The sequence below is a fragment of the Melospiza georgiana genome, chromosome 1 (genome assembly GCF_028018845.1).
Source record: "Melospiza georgiana isolate bMelGeo1 chromosome 1, bMelGeo1.pri, whole genome shotgun sequence".
In the NCBI taxonomy this organism is placed as follows: domain Eukaryota; kingdom Metazoa; phylum Chordata; class Aves; order Passeriformes; family Passerellidae; genus Melospiza; species Melospiza georgiana.
In genome coordinates, this window is record NC_080430.1 from 66,616,006 (window position 1) to 66,635,268 (window position 19,263).

At 40.6% G+C, this 19,263-nt stretch overlaps 1 protein-coding gene across 2 annotated transcripts in view; it reads left to right on the plus strand.

Moving 5' to 3' along the window:
* Positions 1-1,839: 1,839 nt before the first annotated feature.
* CAP2 (cyclase associated actin cytoskeleton regulatory protein 2) overlaps positions 1,840-19,263 on the plus strand; it is a 68,562-nt gene continuing 51,138 nt past the window's right edge. Inside the window, exons 1-3 of one of the 2 annotated variants that reach the window (XM_058027167.1) lie at positions 1,840-2,208; positions 13,909-14,033; positions 17,593-17,693. In XM_058027167.1, coding sequence (XP_057883150.1) covers positions 13,910-14,033; positions 17,593-17,693 — 225 coding nt within the window. In that variant the 5' untranslated portion in view covers positions 1,840-2,208; position 13,909. Of the gene's footprint in view, positions 2,209-7,977; positions 8,069-13,908; positions 14,034-17,592; positions 17,694-19,263 lie in introns of those variants that run through there. The other variant, XM_058027177.1, reaches the window with a different exon arrangement.

Genomic DNA, 19,263 nt, shown 5'->3' on the forward strand with positions numbered 1-19,263 from the left:
TAGGTGGTCACACAAGTCTTCGGGGGTCGTTTTTGATGAAGGCCTCTACTCTTGTTCCTTCAACTCACCCCTGGGTTACACATGCGCACCAAGCCAGTACAATGTAAGCCAAAACTAACTTATTACTACATTTAAGCATCAAAGCAATAAATCTCTTATAGCTGGCGTTTTCCTGGGACCCAAACAGATTTTCCCTTCTTTCTGTTAATTTTTAGTAACTGTTATCTCTTGCTTTTTTCTTGTCCTTGAACATCTGCAGGACAGGGCGGGGGGATGGGGGTGGAAACCCTCCTCTCCCTTTCTTTCTTGGCATTGCATCTTTTAACTGTTTTATTATTATTTTCAAATATTAATTACTGTATCAATATGATTACTGTTTCAATTTTGCATGAATCATACCTATTTACCACATCACTTAACTGCCTTTTCTCAAATTAAATTGAGATTCTACAGAAACTCTACTGCATTTCTCATCCTAAAGTTTCAACTTATTATGCAGACACTACACAAGTCTTGAGATTTTTTTTCCTCTGAGTTGTAAGAAATACAGACCTGAAGCTTTACTCTAAGTGTAGTAGTTTCACTGTTTCTTAATCCTTTTGGGTTTTCCTTCCAGAAGGAGATCTTCTGGCTTGTTTCTTGTCTCTCTTGAATAGTTTCTGTGTTCTGTGCATTTTTTCAATCAGGTTTTCAATTCCATATTACCTTTACCCTTCTGGAAGTTTTGGCAAGACCCTCTGGTTAAAACATGTGCTGTTCTGTTGATTTCATCTGTCTGCTTGTACACGCCAAGGAGAACTAGTTCGTTTCACTTCATAGGGGAAACTGTGCCACTGATTTTTTTGCAATTTCCAATGCCAATTACATTGTCTGCATTACTGAGCTTGGATCCCAGACAGATCCTTGCAGTCTGCTTGCTTTTGCTTAACATCGACTTTAGGCATGTGAGGTCTGTGAACTGCTATTAACCATGGCATTCTTGTTAAAATATGACTTTCCTCAACCCACACTTAACTGCTGCACAATTAAAACAAATCCTTGTGTTCTATGTTTTACAGTGGTGCTGTCAGACCACCAGAAATGAAACATAAATTCTTCTAAAATAAGCTATATATATGACAGAAAAATGCGCTACCGTTTTTCACATAACCACATGGTTGAATTGAAAAATATATTGACTTGAAAAATATATGTGGTCTTTTTTATAATCACCATCTAATAATTTTTTTTTTTTCCATTCAGAGCATACTGTTTTTCTAGAGGCTGTGAATTCATGGTCCTCTCCCCAGACTTCTGTGCAGAAAAGCCAATTCATTTGCTATGAGCACGTGAAGCAGATTTCAGGTGAAGGTCCCTTTGGACCATGTGGTGACAAGCACCGCACAATTGCAGAACACTCACGCTTCCATTTGGCACGGGGTACGGACTGGTGCAAAGCCCGGCGAGCCTGACAAATGAGGCCTAAGCACCAGGGTTTGCCCACTGAAGTCCTGATTTCACGGCACACTGATTGAAGGCAGCAGCCCCACCATGGGCCCAGCTAAGCTGCGGTCAGGCTGACACAGTTTAGTCCAGCCCAGAGCAGGCAATGAAGTATCCAGGTGTACATGAGGATGTCCTCGACCTTCCCTGCCTTGTGAGGTGAGGGGTCTGACGGTTTTGACAGGAGCCTCACTCTTCCTTCCTGCTGTGGACCACAGCAGTGTCTTGTGGGATGCTCACTTCCAACCCTCTCAAGCTGTGCCCGACGGGCAAAGCAGGGCCACCGTATCAGCGGCCATCCACCCTGGGCTGCCTGCAGTGTCCCCTGCTCCTCCGTGATGCTCCACGCATCCATTTCCCCGCAGATTCCCAGCCGCCGCCGTGAGACACCTCTCCCTCTCCCTCTCTCTCCATTTTCACACTCCACCCACTTTTTGCTTTCTTTCTCCATCTCTGCCACCGTCTCTCTCCCTCTCTGGACTTGTCTTTATTTGGCACTCCCGGAAGCCGCTGGGCATTGCTCTCCCTGCCTGCCCGGGCAGCTGATGTGACTGACTGACACCGGCTCCCGCTGAGGAGGAGGAGGAGGAGAAGGAGGAGGAAGAGGAGGAGGAGGAGGAAGGAGAGCAGCGGCGAGGCGAGGGAGGGGGGGAGCGAGTGACCGGCCGCGGATTTTCATTGCAGAGAGGAGGGGGGAAAAAAAGGCTACGCGGGTCATCAGAACAGGTAACTCAAGAGCAGGCGGCGGCGGGAGGGGCGGGATGCCGGGAGCGGCCCGACCCCCTGGCCCCGGGCAGGCGCGGCCGGGGCCGCGGGTGCGCTCCCGCCGGTGGCGGCGGCAGGAGCGGCCTCAGCGGACATCTTGGGGATGGGGGAAAGTGATGTGGGGGCGACTCCGGGCTCGGCCGGGGGTGGCGGGGCGGCAGAGTTATTCCTTGGGCGGGCAGTGCTTTGGAGGTATCTGGGTCAGGGACCCGCGCTGCCCCTCCACTTCCCTCCTGTCACCTGCGCCGGCCTGCGCACGGGAAACCTTACCCTCTCTGCCTCCCCCCCTTCCCCTGGGTGCTGAGTGGGAAGGGAGTAATCTAGGCTGGGAGAGGGGAGACCCGAGCGAAATACCACGGCATGCGAGGGATCCTCTTTGGGGCCGAAGCCGGATCTTGTCCGCCGAGCCCCCTTCGGCGCCGGGAGCGACTCCGAGGGGGCTTTCGGCTGCGGCCCAGCCCCCGCCCCGGGTTCCGGCAGCCGACGGGTTTTTAAAAATGCCCTCGGCTTGTTTGTGCAGACCTGGCTGTCAAGCGGTGCCGATCCTGAACTCTCTTAATCAGCGTAAGATGATCTAATTCTGAGGCAGGCGGCTATAGTGCCGCTGGGTGTTGGGGCGCCGAGCCCTTGGATCCCTTGGAGCCGGAGGTGTGCGTGTGGTGGAGGTGGCAGAAGAGCCTTCAGGTTTAGCCCAGAAGAAAGGGTTAAATAGCATCTTAGGGTGAGCGACCTAAAGGCGTAATATATACCTTTACATAAAAATATGTAAAGGATACTTCAAATACAGGTAGCTTTCAGAGGAAGGTAGAAGTGAAGCCGAGGTCCTGCATTTTGCAGTATCTTGACATCAGGAGCACTCCTCCAGAGACGCAGCCAGCACAGAGCCGAGAAGAACTTGTTGTGACCTCACCCAAAAATGTGCAATCTGTCCTTTGCTTTGGGGATTGCTGTAGATTTGTATCTTGGCATTACAGCATCAATACTGAGGATTTTTATCAAGTAGAATTCAGATTTTGTAATGTGTAGGGGCAGTCTTAAAAAACAAAGACCATCTGGTGAAGAAAGCTTTTTTTATATACCCTACCTAATTGTTTTTTGAGTGATGGAAAATGTCAGAAAAGAACCCTTCACAGAGGCCAGTCCATTTGGAAGTAGTTGGAAGGGATCTGTTTAGCAGAGCATCTGAGTGGGATAAACCTGCAGATTTTATAAATTTGTTTCTAAGCCAGGCAAAAGTGACAGTGGTTTATGGACTACCATGTTTCATTGTTTTGTGAAATTGTAATGAGAAGACTCATCCTACTTCAGAAATGTAACTGGAAAAATAATTTAGAATAGTAACATGGTAGATGGAATGAGTTGGAACTCAATACAGTACTCTCAAATATGGCCTTTTAAGACATTACTGTGATACCCTAATTTTTGTGCAAATTTTATCCTAGCATTTCCTTTTAATTGCTTATTATGCAAATTATAGTAAACTTTTTTTCTGGTTTTATGCATTTTCAGTACCAGGATTTCATAACATTGGCTCTATTTTGAGCAAGTTTGCACAAAAACAAAGGCAATCTACCTTCTGTAACAATGCCAGGCACATACAACAATATGGTCTTTTTGGTCTTGAGCTTAACAAAAATGCAAGTCTTCTGAATACTCCTATGATTCCTTTGTGTCTTTCCCCTTGAATGCTGCTCAGATGTGGAAGGTGGACAGGCAGAACTCCGAACTTAATGAATAAAATATGTTTTCTCAATTAAATAAAAATGAAGAGGATGTGCATTATTTACTATAATGGTAGAACCAACCTCTGACATGTTTTCATTATTCTTTGTCAGCTGTGGCTCTCACTTCAATGGAGAAAAGTGCTTCTTATTATACCATAAGGAGCAAGGGTACTAAGATTACATGTATTAAATTCCCTCCCATCATTAGATATTCTGATCCCACTGTATCATTTTTATTGTCCATGCAAAATACGTTGGGCACCCTAGGTTTAAAAAAAAAAAAAAGTCATTAAAATTCACCCAGCTCCAAAATTCTTGGTAATCTGAATTAGCAGATACTGGGAAAGTAATAGTGAGTAAGGAGGACTGAAAACCAGGCAACTTGTATTCAACTCTCAGGCTCAGTGTTGACTTGCAACATCGCCTGAACAAAGTCAGATAATCTATGCTTTAATCTGTGGCCTATCAGTGGCAATAAAGTTGCAGTTGGTTTGAACTCTAGGGAGAGAAATGATGAACTGCCAAATATGTTAAAGAATATTCTTAGTGGTTCTGCACGAGTTCTAACATCACGTGCATCAGCAGCAAACTCAGTAGCTGCAGTTGCTGCCTACTGGAACATCTGACTACATGGAAGAGAACATTCTGTGCTTATTGGGGCAGAACCAAAGAAACACCTATGATAAATAAGGCATACATTTTTTGCAGTTATTCTTCTGCTTTATTATGAACTGGTTAAAGGATTTTGCTTGATAAAGCACCCTTGATATATAAAAATAATTTAAATTCCTTTTTCTAAATCTTCAAGTGTATCTTTTGCAGTAGAGGGGACAAATGGGAACATGTCATTTTCATGTGGTACAGAGTCCACTCCAGTTGCTTACATAATACTTCAAACTCTAAAGATTCAGCTTTTCTTCAGAATGTCACTGCTAACAACTATACCAGATTAGCAACACCTTTACTAAGCACTGTATGCTGAAGTGACAAAAGCATGCGTGAGCACAGCTGCATCTATGGCAATGATTATGCTGATTCAGATGCTTCATCAAGAGTAGGGAGTGTGGAGCTTCTTAAGTGCCTGTGACCTCTGTCACCATTTAGCAAGACTTTATGGCACAGACACCACTAGAGTCGACACACATACTGCCTACTGCTGTGTTAATTTCACCTGTGTACTTCAGGTATTCTGACTATCAGTTTCAGGGACTTTTTGTTATTTAAAAGGTCCCATTCAGACTACTTTCCTGAGTATATGCTAATGGCAATTGTTTTGTCTGACCCACAATTTTTCAGGGAACAGCAAGCAAAATAGGTTGCTTGTAGAATTCCAAATACCAGTAGTATGCTGGGAATTAAAGCCTTAATGCTTTTGTGGGCTATATAAAAAAATGAAACAGGAAAATGCTCGATTACGTAATTAAATAGTGGCACATTTTTCCAAGATCTGCTCAGATCCTAAGCTTTAAGCTATGTTTTGTATTAGTTTAAATATTTAATTAATTGCTCTTTGGAAGGAATGCAAAGAATCATTTACATTTCTGTGCGTAATCTGTCATTGTCTAGAAACAGCAGACTAATTCACCTAGAGCTCTGGGTCCTCTAAAGCAACAGCCACCCTCAAAAAGGCTGACTTTTACAAGCCTCTAGGGTAGGTCCAGTTTGATTCCTCTGTGTTTAGCAAGACCTCACACTGAAATACAGGAGGGATAGACAGTTAAATGTCTAAGATCTTGTATGTGAGCAGGTTGTATGGATTATCATTAAAGCTTAGGACCTCTTAAGTAGTAACCAGGTTATATCCCGAAATAAAGGTCTGTTTTAGTAGCAGCTGGCCCATTTCATCCTGAATCAGAAGCAAAGGCACAAATTGCAATGCCAGCAGTATTGCAAAATCAGTGGGATGAGTTTTAGAATGGGATGCATGAAGACCTTAAAATTTTGTGACCAGTAAAGATCCCAATTGAGCTGCAGAGCAGAGGGAGGACTCATGGCAAAAAGTTTGCTTAAGCCCCGTTGGCTGCTGCTGTGCTGGAGGAAGAGCCACTGGCTACGGGCTGAGTGGAGCAGCCATGATGAGCATGAGCCCATCAGACACAGATTGCAGCAGGGTGTTCTGGTAAGAGCAGGAACACTTGCAAACTTGGCTGAAATCAAGCCCAACTATTCAGGCTTCAACATAATATGGATATGCATGAGAAGTAGGGTGTGGAAGTTTTGTGAAAGGCCACCAGCGCAGCAAACAAAACTTTTACAAACCTTGGTACTGAATAACTCTAGTCTTTTCTTCAGAAGTAATTTCACAGTTTCTGTTTTTAGAGCTTGCAATACCTTTCACTTAGTTTTAACTCCCTCCTTTGTTTTTTTCCTTTCACATCCTGGAAGTACTGAAACATTTGTACTTTAGAATTTACCCTTTCAGAGAGTTCAAATTTACCCTTTCAGAGAGTTCAAATTCAATTTGTTTGGAACCATAGCATAAAGATCTTACTGTTCAGTTATTATGAACTGCGCTGAAGCACTTGAATAAAATCAATGCCTGCATACAGTATTTTCTCGGTTCAGCAAGACAGTCTGCTTACATACAGTAATTGGACTTGTGACAGGTAATTAAATGGCTTGTAAGGCCTTTAGGATGCTTGATTACATGAAGAGCACAACACTAATATATAGTAAATGAGGTGGCTAAGAACACTGCATTTCTGTTAATTGCACACATACTAAATTTCGTACACTTCATTTGAGGGAGAGAAGAAAATAAATCCAATACAAAAGACCATGAGCAGTGGTGACATGAAAAGTGAGCATAAAAGGAATAGGAGAATGTACTTAGAAACTGGGTTGCCTTGGTTATTTTAAGTCAATCATGCTTACACAAACTGTCAAGCAGTCTTGACTGCTTCAGTATATCATTAAATAATGAACTCACTCTTTGTGATCACAAAATTCATGACAGTCAAAATTATTCAGCAAGGGATAGAAGCTCTTCACAGAACTTCCCAATAATTAGGAAGTGAACTGATACTCCAGGAGATACTAAGCACATACATGAACACATGCCATATTTTAAAGAATTCATATTAAATTATCAGAGGCCTACTTGCAGTCCATGTTGTTATTATTACATTGACTTGTAAACATACAGCTTGATGTGTGCAGTTACTCACCCACATTATGGGACTAAACTGGGATGTGATAAGAAATCTAAAATGCATCAACAGTCAGAGGTATTTGTCAAAACAGAGATTGTTTTATGATGCAAGTTTTACAGTTTTTTCTGAACAGTGGGATGAGTAAAGGGTTCTATTCTTTTTCAACATGGTTTTGTAGACAGCAGCCTGATCACTAGGAGAGGGAGAAAAGCAGAGGAGGAGCCAGAATGCAAACAGAAAATTATGCTTTGTGGTACCAACAGCATAAGGCCAGACAAAGGAAAACACTTGGGTTAAATGGGAGAGATTCAACGTGAACCTGCTTTTACTTCTTCTATGCAAATGGTTTTTTGCTTATAAAAAGTACCCTTTAAAAACACAGAGGTTATGCCAAAGAAAGAAGTCCACACACAAGATAGTTGATGTAGCACACTATTATGCACAGCCATAAGGGACTCATTTTATAGCAGAACAGTGGCTTTAACACACACAGTGAGCTACAGACAGAAATATTTTATGATGGATACGCTAGAGTCAGCTAAGACTTCAGATCAACTTAATAGTGAAAATGGCACATTCATCCACAAAAAGCAGAAGTCATACAGACATTTTTGTCTTTTTTGCTATTTCAGTTATAACTCTCCATCTTAACAAAAATAAGGTCAAAATTCTAATACTGTTTGATATACAAAACTAAATATTTTAACTAGGTTTAAAAATTAAATAATTCTCTATACTTCAGAATTAATTGCTCCCAAATGAGCTTGTAGTAGATTTACGGGCAAAACAATAAAAAAGGCTCTGATTTGAAACTCAAATCATTCTTCTCACACAGGGCCTTACTGAGAGGTCTTCTGGTTTAATCCAAATTGACATCAGTTTGAGAAGACTCTGTTTACATTCCTCCCCTACAGCTAATGGAAAATAAAATACAAACCATACAAGGTAATGTTCCTATTGGTCTACCAACACATACTTTCTTCTCACCACTGTTCCCTTTGCATTCTCTGCCCAGAATCTTTTGTGATAGCAACCCAAAGAATTTCAAGTGCTCCTTCTTACCACTCAGCCAGTACTGAGCTGCTTCCAAGCTCTATCTGGGAATGAGGAACTCCATAGACCCCAAGCCAGAGGGGTTCTGAACAAGAATGGGGTGCAGCAGGAATTTGGGTCTCATGGCAAAGGTGGCAAAGAGACTGCTTCCTCAAAACAGCTTGGATTTTTAGGTGTTTGAATGATGATATAGGAAAAAGAGCCATTTCAGACCCAGGCTGTCTGTGTTTGTGTCAGAAATGAAGTGCTGTAAGATGCTTTTGTAATTTGAGGGGATGTTCAGGAATGCATTTCTCCTCCCTTGATGTATGTTGACATAAATTTGTACAGAGGAACTCTCAGAGGACACGGTGCTGTAGATCTATAAAATGTTCCTGACTGGCTCTCTGACAGCACCAGCTGGCAATCTGGGGAGTTGTGTATTTTATTTAATATCTTGGTAGCAATTTATTAAAAGACTAAGAGAGAAAGCACATGTGCAAGGTGCTTCCAAGGACAGTGTGATTTTCCACTTCCAAAGCAGTGCAGCAATGGTGAATACAATTAATATGCACATTGCTGCCTGTATTCTGGTTTAGGCATCTGCCCTTTTTTGGAATAGAGAGGAAATCCAAATCTGACATGTAGGATATCAGATGATGTGCATGAGTGAGACCTGGCATCAATTTTCAGATGCTAGATGAATTTGGACGAACTGGTACTGAGTGGGCCAGGGGAGGAAAGCAAATAAATTAACAGGACATTTCTTTTCCTTTCAAATTAGTAGAATGTTAGGAAATAAAAAAAACTGGAACTTTGTACTCTGTCTCTTGCTGATGTTTGTGAGAATCATTTCATACTTTACAAGGTAGCACCACTCCTTTGTTCAAAACTCCATTTTTACATGCCTGGTATGTCATCATGCGGTTTTTTCCCCTTTATGCTGCTGTACTGCTTTTCCCTGTGCATTCATTACAACTTGTTTCTTCTTGAGGATGGAGCAATATAGTCCTCTGTTGTAAGTCACATACAGTAGTAACAGGAATAGTATGTGTGTGTTTTGACTTACAGTTTGCTGTTTGGGATCAGTATGTCAGGAAATTCTAGTCTACAGCCAAGTTTTTTCCCCTGATAATAGATAAATGGTGCTTTGAAACAGCTGGGGAGGAAAGCAGTGATCTCCCAAGGCCTGTCTATAAAAAGAAATCCACTCTTTGAGTTTCAGCATGCTTTCTTCTACCTGCTTTTGGCTTTACTTCTTTTGTGGAAGAAATGACAGATGGTAGTACTACCACATGCCTTTAGCACTCCCAAAAAAGATACCACTAACAGTAAACAGGGCAGAGCTGTGGATCTTCTGTCTTGATTTTGTGCCCAAGAGACAGTTACCAATGTTGTGTTTAAATGATTTGTCAGTAGATGTGTGTTAACACCTTTCCTCACTCTTAGGTGACCTTACTTTCAGTGAAGGACAGTGTTCTTCACCAGGAGAGCAACTGGATAAGGATTATATGGGAGTTAAAGCATTGTTATTTTTAACTCTTTATAGGTGGTCAGCATCAGCTCTGGGAAAAGATACATGGTTAACCCTGATAATCACTTCAAATCTTTAATTAAAATCCTGACAGGTGAGATAGAGAGTCTGTCTTGAAGTAAAAACACGTTTTATGAGAGTGGAAGCATGCCACAGACATATTTATATCCTCTTTTCTTTAATGTGCAGAGATTTAATTTGACACTGTAAGTAGACCAATCTTATTATTTATTTATAATATAAGCTCTGATGCTGTATCATGGCAGATAGTATCTTCACAGAGTCAAGCTTTGCCATTTGTATTCTGATTCCTTTTGAGCTGTGGCTTTGTGGTGTCTCTTTGACCAGGCAAAGTGCAGTGTGGAATAAGTAATCAGATAAACAGCTGAATATAGGCCAAGAAAATGCTGAAGCGTGTCATAACGTGAGCCAAATATGTAAATCTCAATGTATAGGCAAAGATGTCAGTGTTTAGATTGAGAATGGATGAAGAGAGTTTTCATGCTATTGTTCAGGGGATGTTTAGAACAGTAACTTTAATTCCTGTGTTGTTTGTAAGGTAGATAACACTGTGTCATTTAATGGTAAAGAGAGGTGTAAATGTAAGATTTGAATATACAACTGATTGCTCTTTTAGTGTTATGGACAGTAATCACAAAAATGTTTTTGCACTTTATTCATACATGACAGGCATACCTGTGTGTATTCTTATGTGCATGTACATATATGTATAGAAATAGATGGAAATACCATGTACTCATGGTTATATAAATCTACAGATAAAAAGGTAGTGTAAAGATGATGATTATTGAGTGTAATATTCTATATAAAAAGAATAGAAACCTGACATCCCTAATATTAGGTTAAAAATGGTTTCTACTTCTGTTTAAAGACTCTGACTATATATTATTCTATGATTGCTGGTGATGCCTGCTTTTGGAAGAATGTTGTAGTTCTCCAGTTAATGGGACTAGAATAAAACAGTGACCAATATAGTGAGTAAAAGACTATGCGGTAGCAGGAAGGTATTGCATAAAAAGATCCTTCCGGTTTTTGAGCTGGATTATTCCCCTGAACTTCTGACACCACAATGTGTAGTTTTACTGCCTTACAGAAGGTCATTTATTGGGTAATACATTGGAAGTCTGCTCATTTGTGAGACTCCTCAGACCTCCTGGTGTGTGCACTCAAATCATTGAGTTTGTCATCAAACAGTCGGATTCTTTCACAGGCAAAATCGGGCTGAAGAGGCCAAAAAGTAACAGGTCCTCCATAGAAGTTTGTGCATAATTTTTGTGACATTTGATGACATCACAAGGAAAATTCTAAGGCAAATGAAAAAAACTCAATTTACCAGACTGTATCTTTACATAAAAAAATAGGTGCTATACTAAAAATATATTTTAAAATACTGATGAAATTAGTTGACTGTTTGCTGTGTTATATATTAGTATGCTATGTTACATCATCCAGACTTTAGAGTGGTTGAAAACAGAACTTTTAAAATATACACTATTTTAGGCTTTTATGTAGTAGGGTAAAATGTGAAAAGAATGTACTCATAATATTTTTTAGGATTAACAGTGCTTTGTTTTAAGAAAAATTTTAATATTCTCGTAAAAGTTTGAATATTTCAGAAGCTCCTCTGATCCATTCATCTCATTCCTGCCAAGATATTTGTAACCTTCCAAAAATTTAAGGTGTGTTTTTTTAAAGTGAATTGATTTTTCAAACAGAATAGTGTGCATTTTGCAGTATAAAGAAAGTACATTGCCAGTGGGTGAAGAAAGGTGATCCCACCCCTTTGCTCTTCACCTGACTGAACTCTTAGGTCAGGTCAAGAATACAAGCAGTTTTCATGGATAACTCACCTGGCATGGTGGGTTATTACATGACTAATGAGCCCTGGTGAGGTCACACCTGGAGTGCTGTGTCCAGTTCTGGGCTCCTCAGCACAAGGGAGACATGGAGCTCCTGGAGCAGGTCCAATGGACAGATGCAAAGCTGACCAAGCAAGTGGAGCATCTCTTCCACGAGGAAAGGCTGAGGGAGCTGGGCCTGTTCAGCCTCAGGAGGCAGCTGAGAGGGACCTCATCAGTGTCCATCAGTATCTGAAGGGAGGGTGCCCAGAGGGCAGATCCAGGCTCTTCTCAGTGGTGCCCAGCAATAGCACAAGAGGCAGTGGGCAGCAGCTGATGCCCAGTGTTCCCCCTGAATACGAGGAAGAACTTTACTGTGCAGGTGACCAAGCACTGGAACTGGTTGCCCAAAGGGGTTGTGGAATCTCCTTCACTGGTGATATTCAGGAACTGTCTGGATGCAATCCTGTGCCATGTGCTCTGGGATGACTACTTGAGTGGGAAGGTTGTACCAGACGACCCCTCTGAGGTCCCTTCCAACCTGACCCATTCTGTGATAAGACAAGAGAGCCCCTCTGAATTTTTACACTGTTCATGTGCATGCTGTTTAATGTCATCCTCTTTGGGGGTTTGATTTTTTAATTTAATATAAATAGGAAAACTCCATAAATTCCAAACAAAACTTTCTCACAAGAATGATTCTTTCAAGGGTTTAATGCTGTAAAATCTTCTGCTTCACTTTTAGGTCAAACACAAACCTCAGTACATTGATAAAGTCTGAAAGTCCCACCCTGTTTGAAAGGCAGCATGACTCAGAGCACAAGAGCTTTGCACGTGTTTCCACAGTCCTAGTAGCTAATTTCCTCTCATGCTTAAAATTTTAGTAGAAAAATATTACTATATTTTACTAATAAGAATTAGTAGTACTTGTTTGTAAATGAAAACATTTATTTCCATGGTACTTTACTTATTAATTATAACATTTAGGCACTCTGCACTGGCTGTGGAGACACTGAAGCAGCAATGTTTAGTTTGGTTGCTGAGTGTTCCATAGTGGTGCATTTTATTGGAATCTGCTATTAGGCTTTAATATCTCTGCAACACTAGCAGGCTGTTCTTTAGGAACTAATACATTTACGCTTGTGTTCCATGTCTGCCTAACCATTCTAGTCTCTGAGCCGTAGAGGAATCAATGTCTTGTGGGAGAACACCACAGGATGATGGCCCCAGAGAGCCTCTGACTCGCTGCTTATTCCCCTGTTGCTCCTGCCTTTGCACACCCTGGTGCTGGGCAGGGGATGCAGCCTGGTGTGGGGGCTGGGCTGGAAGTGGCCACAGGGAGCATGTTAATCAAGAGCCATCATCGCCACAGGCACCCCTTGCCAAATGTCACTTATCAGGATCAAACACTCCCAGCCTTCAGTGGGGAACGTGTACCTTAAACTCGCTCTATTAAATGATAGGGGATTTAAACATAGCTTTGCCTTTGCTTATATAACTTTCTCACTCTGTATGGTATACAGCACTTTCTTCCCAAGAGATTGGCCAATATTCAAAAATGTCAATGCCTACACTGCCTCACATGTAAGAGAGTAGATAATCACATTGTGAAGAAAGAAGGCAATGTGTGAGTTGTTAAAAATGTAACCTAATTTCTATTTAATCTTAAACCAAAAGCACTGCAGCAGTACTGCACAAGCAGGCCTCTGGGGTTTTTTTGTCTATCCAAATGTTAATCAGCATATGATTTTAAAAGTTTGGGAAACACTGGTTCATACTGGGTGCTTCTGTAAGAAAAAAATTGATGGTAAATCATATAAGAAAAATAAACAGAAGACCTTCTTGGATTTTTGTGTAGTCTTCAGTCAAGTGGCTGGGTCCTTCTAGAAAGTATAAAAGACTGAGGCAAATTTCAGAATGAACCTTTTCAAAAATCAGTGAGTATTAATTGGGTCTGTATGTTAGTCTCTGTAAATGCTGACTCAAATCATTGTAGGCATAAGATTTTACCAATTACTTTTATGACTATTCCAGTTGTCTCAGTATCTGGCTGGGAGCATATATTTGCATTTTGTCATAAGCTGTTCATGTGCAGACTGTTAAAAGCTACACTAGCAGTGGTTGGAACCTGCTACTTAGAAGGAAGAGACAGAGTTGACTGCTGATCCCTGCTGACAAAGAAGCAACTTACCCTTGAGAGGTGCTTCACTGCAAATGTTTATGTGCCAGAAAGACAGTGCTTAAAAAATGAGAGTTTTACCATAAAAGAAAAAGGCACAAGATGAACAGAACTGCAGCATGAAGCACGGACTTTACTGAGAGGAGTCTAACACTGTTTCTATCATAATGATTTTTTTCAGAATGGCAGAGACTCATGGCTTGATGGAGAGATTGGAGAAAGCAGTGACTCGACTTGAATCATTGTTTTCAGATTCACACAGATCTGGTGGAATGGAGTGTGATGGCATCAATGGAGTCAATGGAAGTAAGTATGTTATCTGTTATTAAAAAATCTCTTTGTTATTAAAAAATTACAAATAATGTATATGTTTGTCTTCTAAGAGGGAATGTGATCCCACCTCCTACAAATTCTGTATCCAAATTAAAAAAAAATTAAAAATTATTTAGAAGTACCGTGTGACAAGCTTAGTAGCATGCACAGTCTGAACTAATATGGCCTAGAAAATTAATGATTTTACTGTTTCTTTAATATACTGTCCATGTCTTAAGTTTTATTACTCTTTCCATTTTAGCAATTATATTTACAACTTATATCATTGTAAATAACTCCCCTGGTGAAGATGTCTGCTTGAGCCCAATTAGCAGAAGAAATGAGACATCCCCTAAATGTGCAGCATAAATATTCCTGTAGAAGTCACCAATGTAAACACTATTGATTTGCCAACTCTCTCTGAATTTCACAGTGCAGACCCACTTAATTTGTTTAACATCCTTAATCAAACATGAGTTTGTTTGGAAGCATTTACTCACTATAAATCCATGGCTTTACATTCTTACCTCTTGAGCTGTCTGTTCTCAAGTGGCTCTCCAAAGCACTACAGTGGAGAATATACAAAAAAGCTTGTTCTTTGTCTACTCATTTCATATCATATCATTGAATCATAGTTTCTTGTGCCTTAATTTTGTGGTACCTGAAGTTATAGGCTAAATAACTTTACATATGTGCTACTTCTAAATATGATGGAATAGAAGTGCTCTTTCCTTTCTCCAAAACTTCTTTTTTTTGTCCAGAACCCCAACATGCATCTCTTTATTAGCTTCATGTTCGTTGCTTTCTGTATTCCTTGCCCTTTGTTGCATTCTCCAGAGAAGAGCACATCCCAGCATGGACTCAGCTGCTGTACAGAAGCTGCAGGACACATCTGAAGTTGCAGGCAGTTTCCTTTACTGACACAGCAACAAGTGAAGTGTGTGAGGTGCTGTGTTGTCCCCTATGCCAGCTGACACATGTGAGGGATGTTCCCTGCACCCTTGTGTGCCATGGGCCTGCAACACTGGCAGCTGCTGTGGGGCAGCTGACTGAGAGCTGTGTGTTTCTGTGGCAGGAAAGGAGCATCTTCCAGCAGGCTTCCATGGCAGATGAGTTAGCCAGGCACAGAAAGCTTCACTAGAAAAAGTACTTGCAGTCCAGAAAGAACCTAGGCAGCTAGCAAACTGTAGCAAAGTCAGGGAGAAATATCCATATACAAACTGACAAATAAATCAATCACCACTAGGAATTGTGCAATTCTCAAAGAATTTAGTAATGTAATGAGTCCATTTAGGTGAATCTGTATTTATTGCAGAACCAGGGCTACTTTCAGAACAGGAGATAACTCACCATGCCAAGTACTTCCATGAAAACTGCTTGTATTCTTGACCTGACCTAAGAGTTCAGTCAGGTGAAGAGATTCACCCCCCAGGGAACCAGAGCCTGAACGCCCCAGCAGATCCCTAGAAGAAACCAACTGAGAAGCCTTGTTGAAGTGTGGTTATAAAATACACCCACTGGGAGAGTGCAGTAAGAAGCTGAGATGAGCAGCACCATGGGGTGTTGCCAGGCTACATGATGTCTCCAGGCAGAGCTGTCTCACACAGGGACTCAGGAATTAGCTTTTGCTGGTGCAGTTGGGAAAGTCTTCAGTTTGTGTGCCTGGTACGCCTACAGTGCCCCAAACACCACTCTGTGCCTGTGTCACTGTGCCTCTGCAGAGGTTCACATTGCCACAGACACTGCAAAGGAAACAGTCTTACAGGTACCTTCTTTCTTTTTCTCCTTCAAAACTGTCACTCAGGCCAGAATGTGACCTTTTTAAAATCTCCAGTTGAAATGGAGGTATATTTCTTCAACCATGACCTCTATCCCCTAAAAGACCATTCCATAAGTAGAGTTAATAAAAAAAAAATAACCTTGGCTTTTCAATTAGTACATTTTCAGAAACAGGATGGGAGATCTGTACCTTTACTGTTTTCCTAAAGGGCATTACAGCAGCAGAACTGCAAATAAATCATTCTGTTGCTCTGCACGGCCCACAGCAAATTCTAGTAAATGCTCCTGGGAGTGAGCTGCATTGAATAGTAAAAAATAGCATCGTTGCTTTCCAGTTCTGCATAGGAGAATTTGGTGAACTGTTATGTAAAACTCTGCTCTAAAAGGAAAATGTTACAATGAATCTTTTGGAAGCATGCACAGATTTTGAAAAAGAACATAAATGTGCTTTGGAAAGCATCTCCACAGCTAAAACCTTTTGTACATTAGGTCATTTGAGGGGTTTACACACAAACACTTAATATGGAAGAAAGCCCAGAAATTCCTCAGAATTAAAGGTGAATGGCATCAAGAGAACAAAAGGAGCCTTGAAATCCCACCTAGCTGGCTAACTACATTTTCTTTTTCACACAGGCCACTGCAAACTCCAGTTGCCAGAGCCTGTCTTTTATTCTGTCATGGAGCCAGATGACTCTTGTGGAATAAAGGGGGCTTTCATAACTGTGAATTTGGACACGATTGTTATATAGTGCCAAAAGGTTAAAGCAAATTCTCTGGGGAAAGCTTGGTACCTCTTCAGAGCGATCCTCAGGCTTTATTAATGAGGGAGAGAGGCAGGGAAGAATTTTAACCTTGTTCTCTCAGATCCTACATATGTCATAGATTCACATGTGTGTCATTCATGCTGGATCTGGCAAAGGTTCTGAGCATAGACAAGACACGAGGGAGTAAAGGAAGGGTTGGAAAGCATCCAAGGAAAGATTATTTTTGCTATCTTAACAGGTACCACGTAGTGCTAGGTAGAAGCCAGGTGCTTAAGAAACTGAGACTGATCTGCATTTTCTGATTGTTCACTTAATCAGGAAACTGCTCTGTGTACCATATAGAAAATAACAGCTTTATTCCTCCTTTGTAATGTATAGTATATATAAAGCCAGTAGGATATGTTGCCTGGAAGACTTGTTTGAGCTTTCTTTACCCAGTGACAGTTTCGCAAGGTGAGACAACAAAACGAGGCGATTGCAAAGCCATATCTCACTGCATAAATCTACTGTCAACCCATTCCAAAGACTCTCTTACTGGAAATGGAATTGGTTGCTATTAAAAGCCACCAAACATCACAGAGATATTCAGGAATGGAGTAGTATAAAAATAGTTGTTAAGTACAGTGCGGGTTCTTTTTAGGGGACGATATTTGGTTAAAGTACAATAGGGGAATTTTGTTAAGAGAATTACACTCCTCAGGTCCTTTGAAGGGCTGAGAGATGTTTGTTTTAGCACGTGTTATTTTAAGACAAAAGAGTCTTCCCATTACATTATACACAGGAAATTTTCTTACAGGTTCCTATTCAAATACTACCAAGAGCAGGATTTTTTCCTCTTCTTTCTATCTAGGACGGAAATAATTTTGCATCCTTTTTCACTGATTTCATTAATCAGAAATGAAGTTACTGAAATCTCCTCAGTTTCTATGATACATCTCCTCCATCTGCTACACATCCTATGCATTATATACTTTATGAACCCATTATAATGGAATGTTCCTCTTCTACAGGCATAGCACCATATGTGGAGGCCTTTGATAGGCTGCTGAATGGAAGTGTCGCTGAGTTTCTCAGGTACAGCAAGATTCTTGAAGGTGATGTGAAGACACATGTAAGTATTGACTCAGATTTTCCTATGATGGTAGAAGTGTACAAGTGTTGGAATCTGTGTGATCAGCCTTGATTTCTGACTAGAGGGGTATCTTAATAACAGAACAAACTCTTAAGTTATTAATGCTTGTAGTAGAGATCGCCTGGCATTACACACTGAGTACAGTTGGTTCGGGAATGGCACAAGGTTGTGTGGATTCTTAAGAAGAGATTGCTTGCCTTCTACAGCACCAAAGTTGAACACCATCAAATGCAAAATATATAAATATTCTCAGTCAAAAGCAATTTGAATAGTTTTATTGGCTGCTGAGCTCTTTGCAGGACAGGAACAATTAAAAACATGTGCCAACAAATCAGTAGCAAACAACAGGTGGGCCCAAGCAATGATATCTTCCTGTGGTTGTTTTTCTAGGCATGTGTATCATCATTCCAATTAAATATAGAGATTTTTTTCTGGTTGTTTGTTTTATTACTCACATCTCTTTCATTTGTAACAATATAGCAAACTAAAAATGATTCAGCCATTTAAATGACCTTTTGTTAAAAATATAAGTTGCATCAAGGAAGTACTATGGTATCATTTTCATGATGAGAATACTTTCTAACCTTATGATCTTAACCTTGTGATCCGAACTTGTTTGTGTTGTTTTATTTTTTTAAGCTGGTCTTCCCTAAAATGGGTGGTGATGTAATTGACAAGGGATGGACTCATTTTACCAACAGCTTACCAATATAGATTTGGGAAAAAAAAAAAACCAGAAAGCCATCCCACACACAAGAGAGCTGGGGTCAGTGCAAGCTGGATCTGAAGGAGTGTGATGCTTTTGACTTTTCTAGTAGATCCATGCCATCAGGCCTTCCTCTGTGTGTATGGTTCCCAGTTGATGGCTGCTGCTGCTCTACATAACAAACACTGTGGCCAGAAAAACATGCAGTCCTACAAGCTACTGAGATTCATGCTGCAAGGCCAACATAAATATTCCTATTTATGTCTACTTACAGAGAAAGATGACTGGATTATTTTGTCATCTGTGTTTTTTTCCTCTGGTGTTACATGTTCTGGTTTGTAGGACAGAGTTTCTGACCTAGTTAGGCCTAGAAAACAGGAGGGAATAGGAAGACCAGGCAATCCTAGATGATCTTTGTTTTTCTAAGAAATGCTTCACTCCCTTTCTATTTGAAAAAGGACAGACAATTATACTATAAGCTACAATATATGTACTTTGTTCTTCAGAGAAACTAGAGGAAAATAAATAAATGGGGGTCGGAAGGTTGGAGGAAGAATTATGGACCTAACTGAACAGAGGATTGCTCCCTGGAAAGGATTGATTCTAACTTGGTTTTTACATTCATTAGACATCATTATTTTGCAGTTGATTTCTCAACAGTTTAGATCTGAGTGATACAAAAATAGTCCTCCTACCAATACTAAGCAGGGAAAGAGATTGCATCAAACATTCTAAATTGCTAAACCCTTTTTAATATACACTATCTGTAAATGTTTAAATAATTAAATCAGTAAGTGTATTAATTTATGCATTTGTCACTATTTCTTACTCATAATTGAGTCC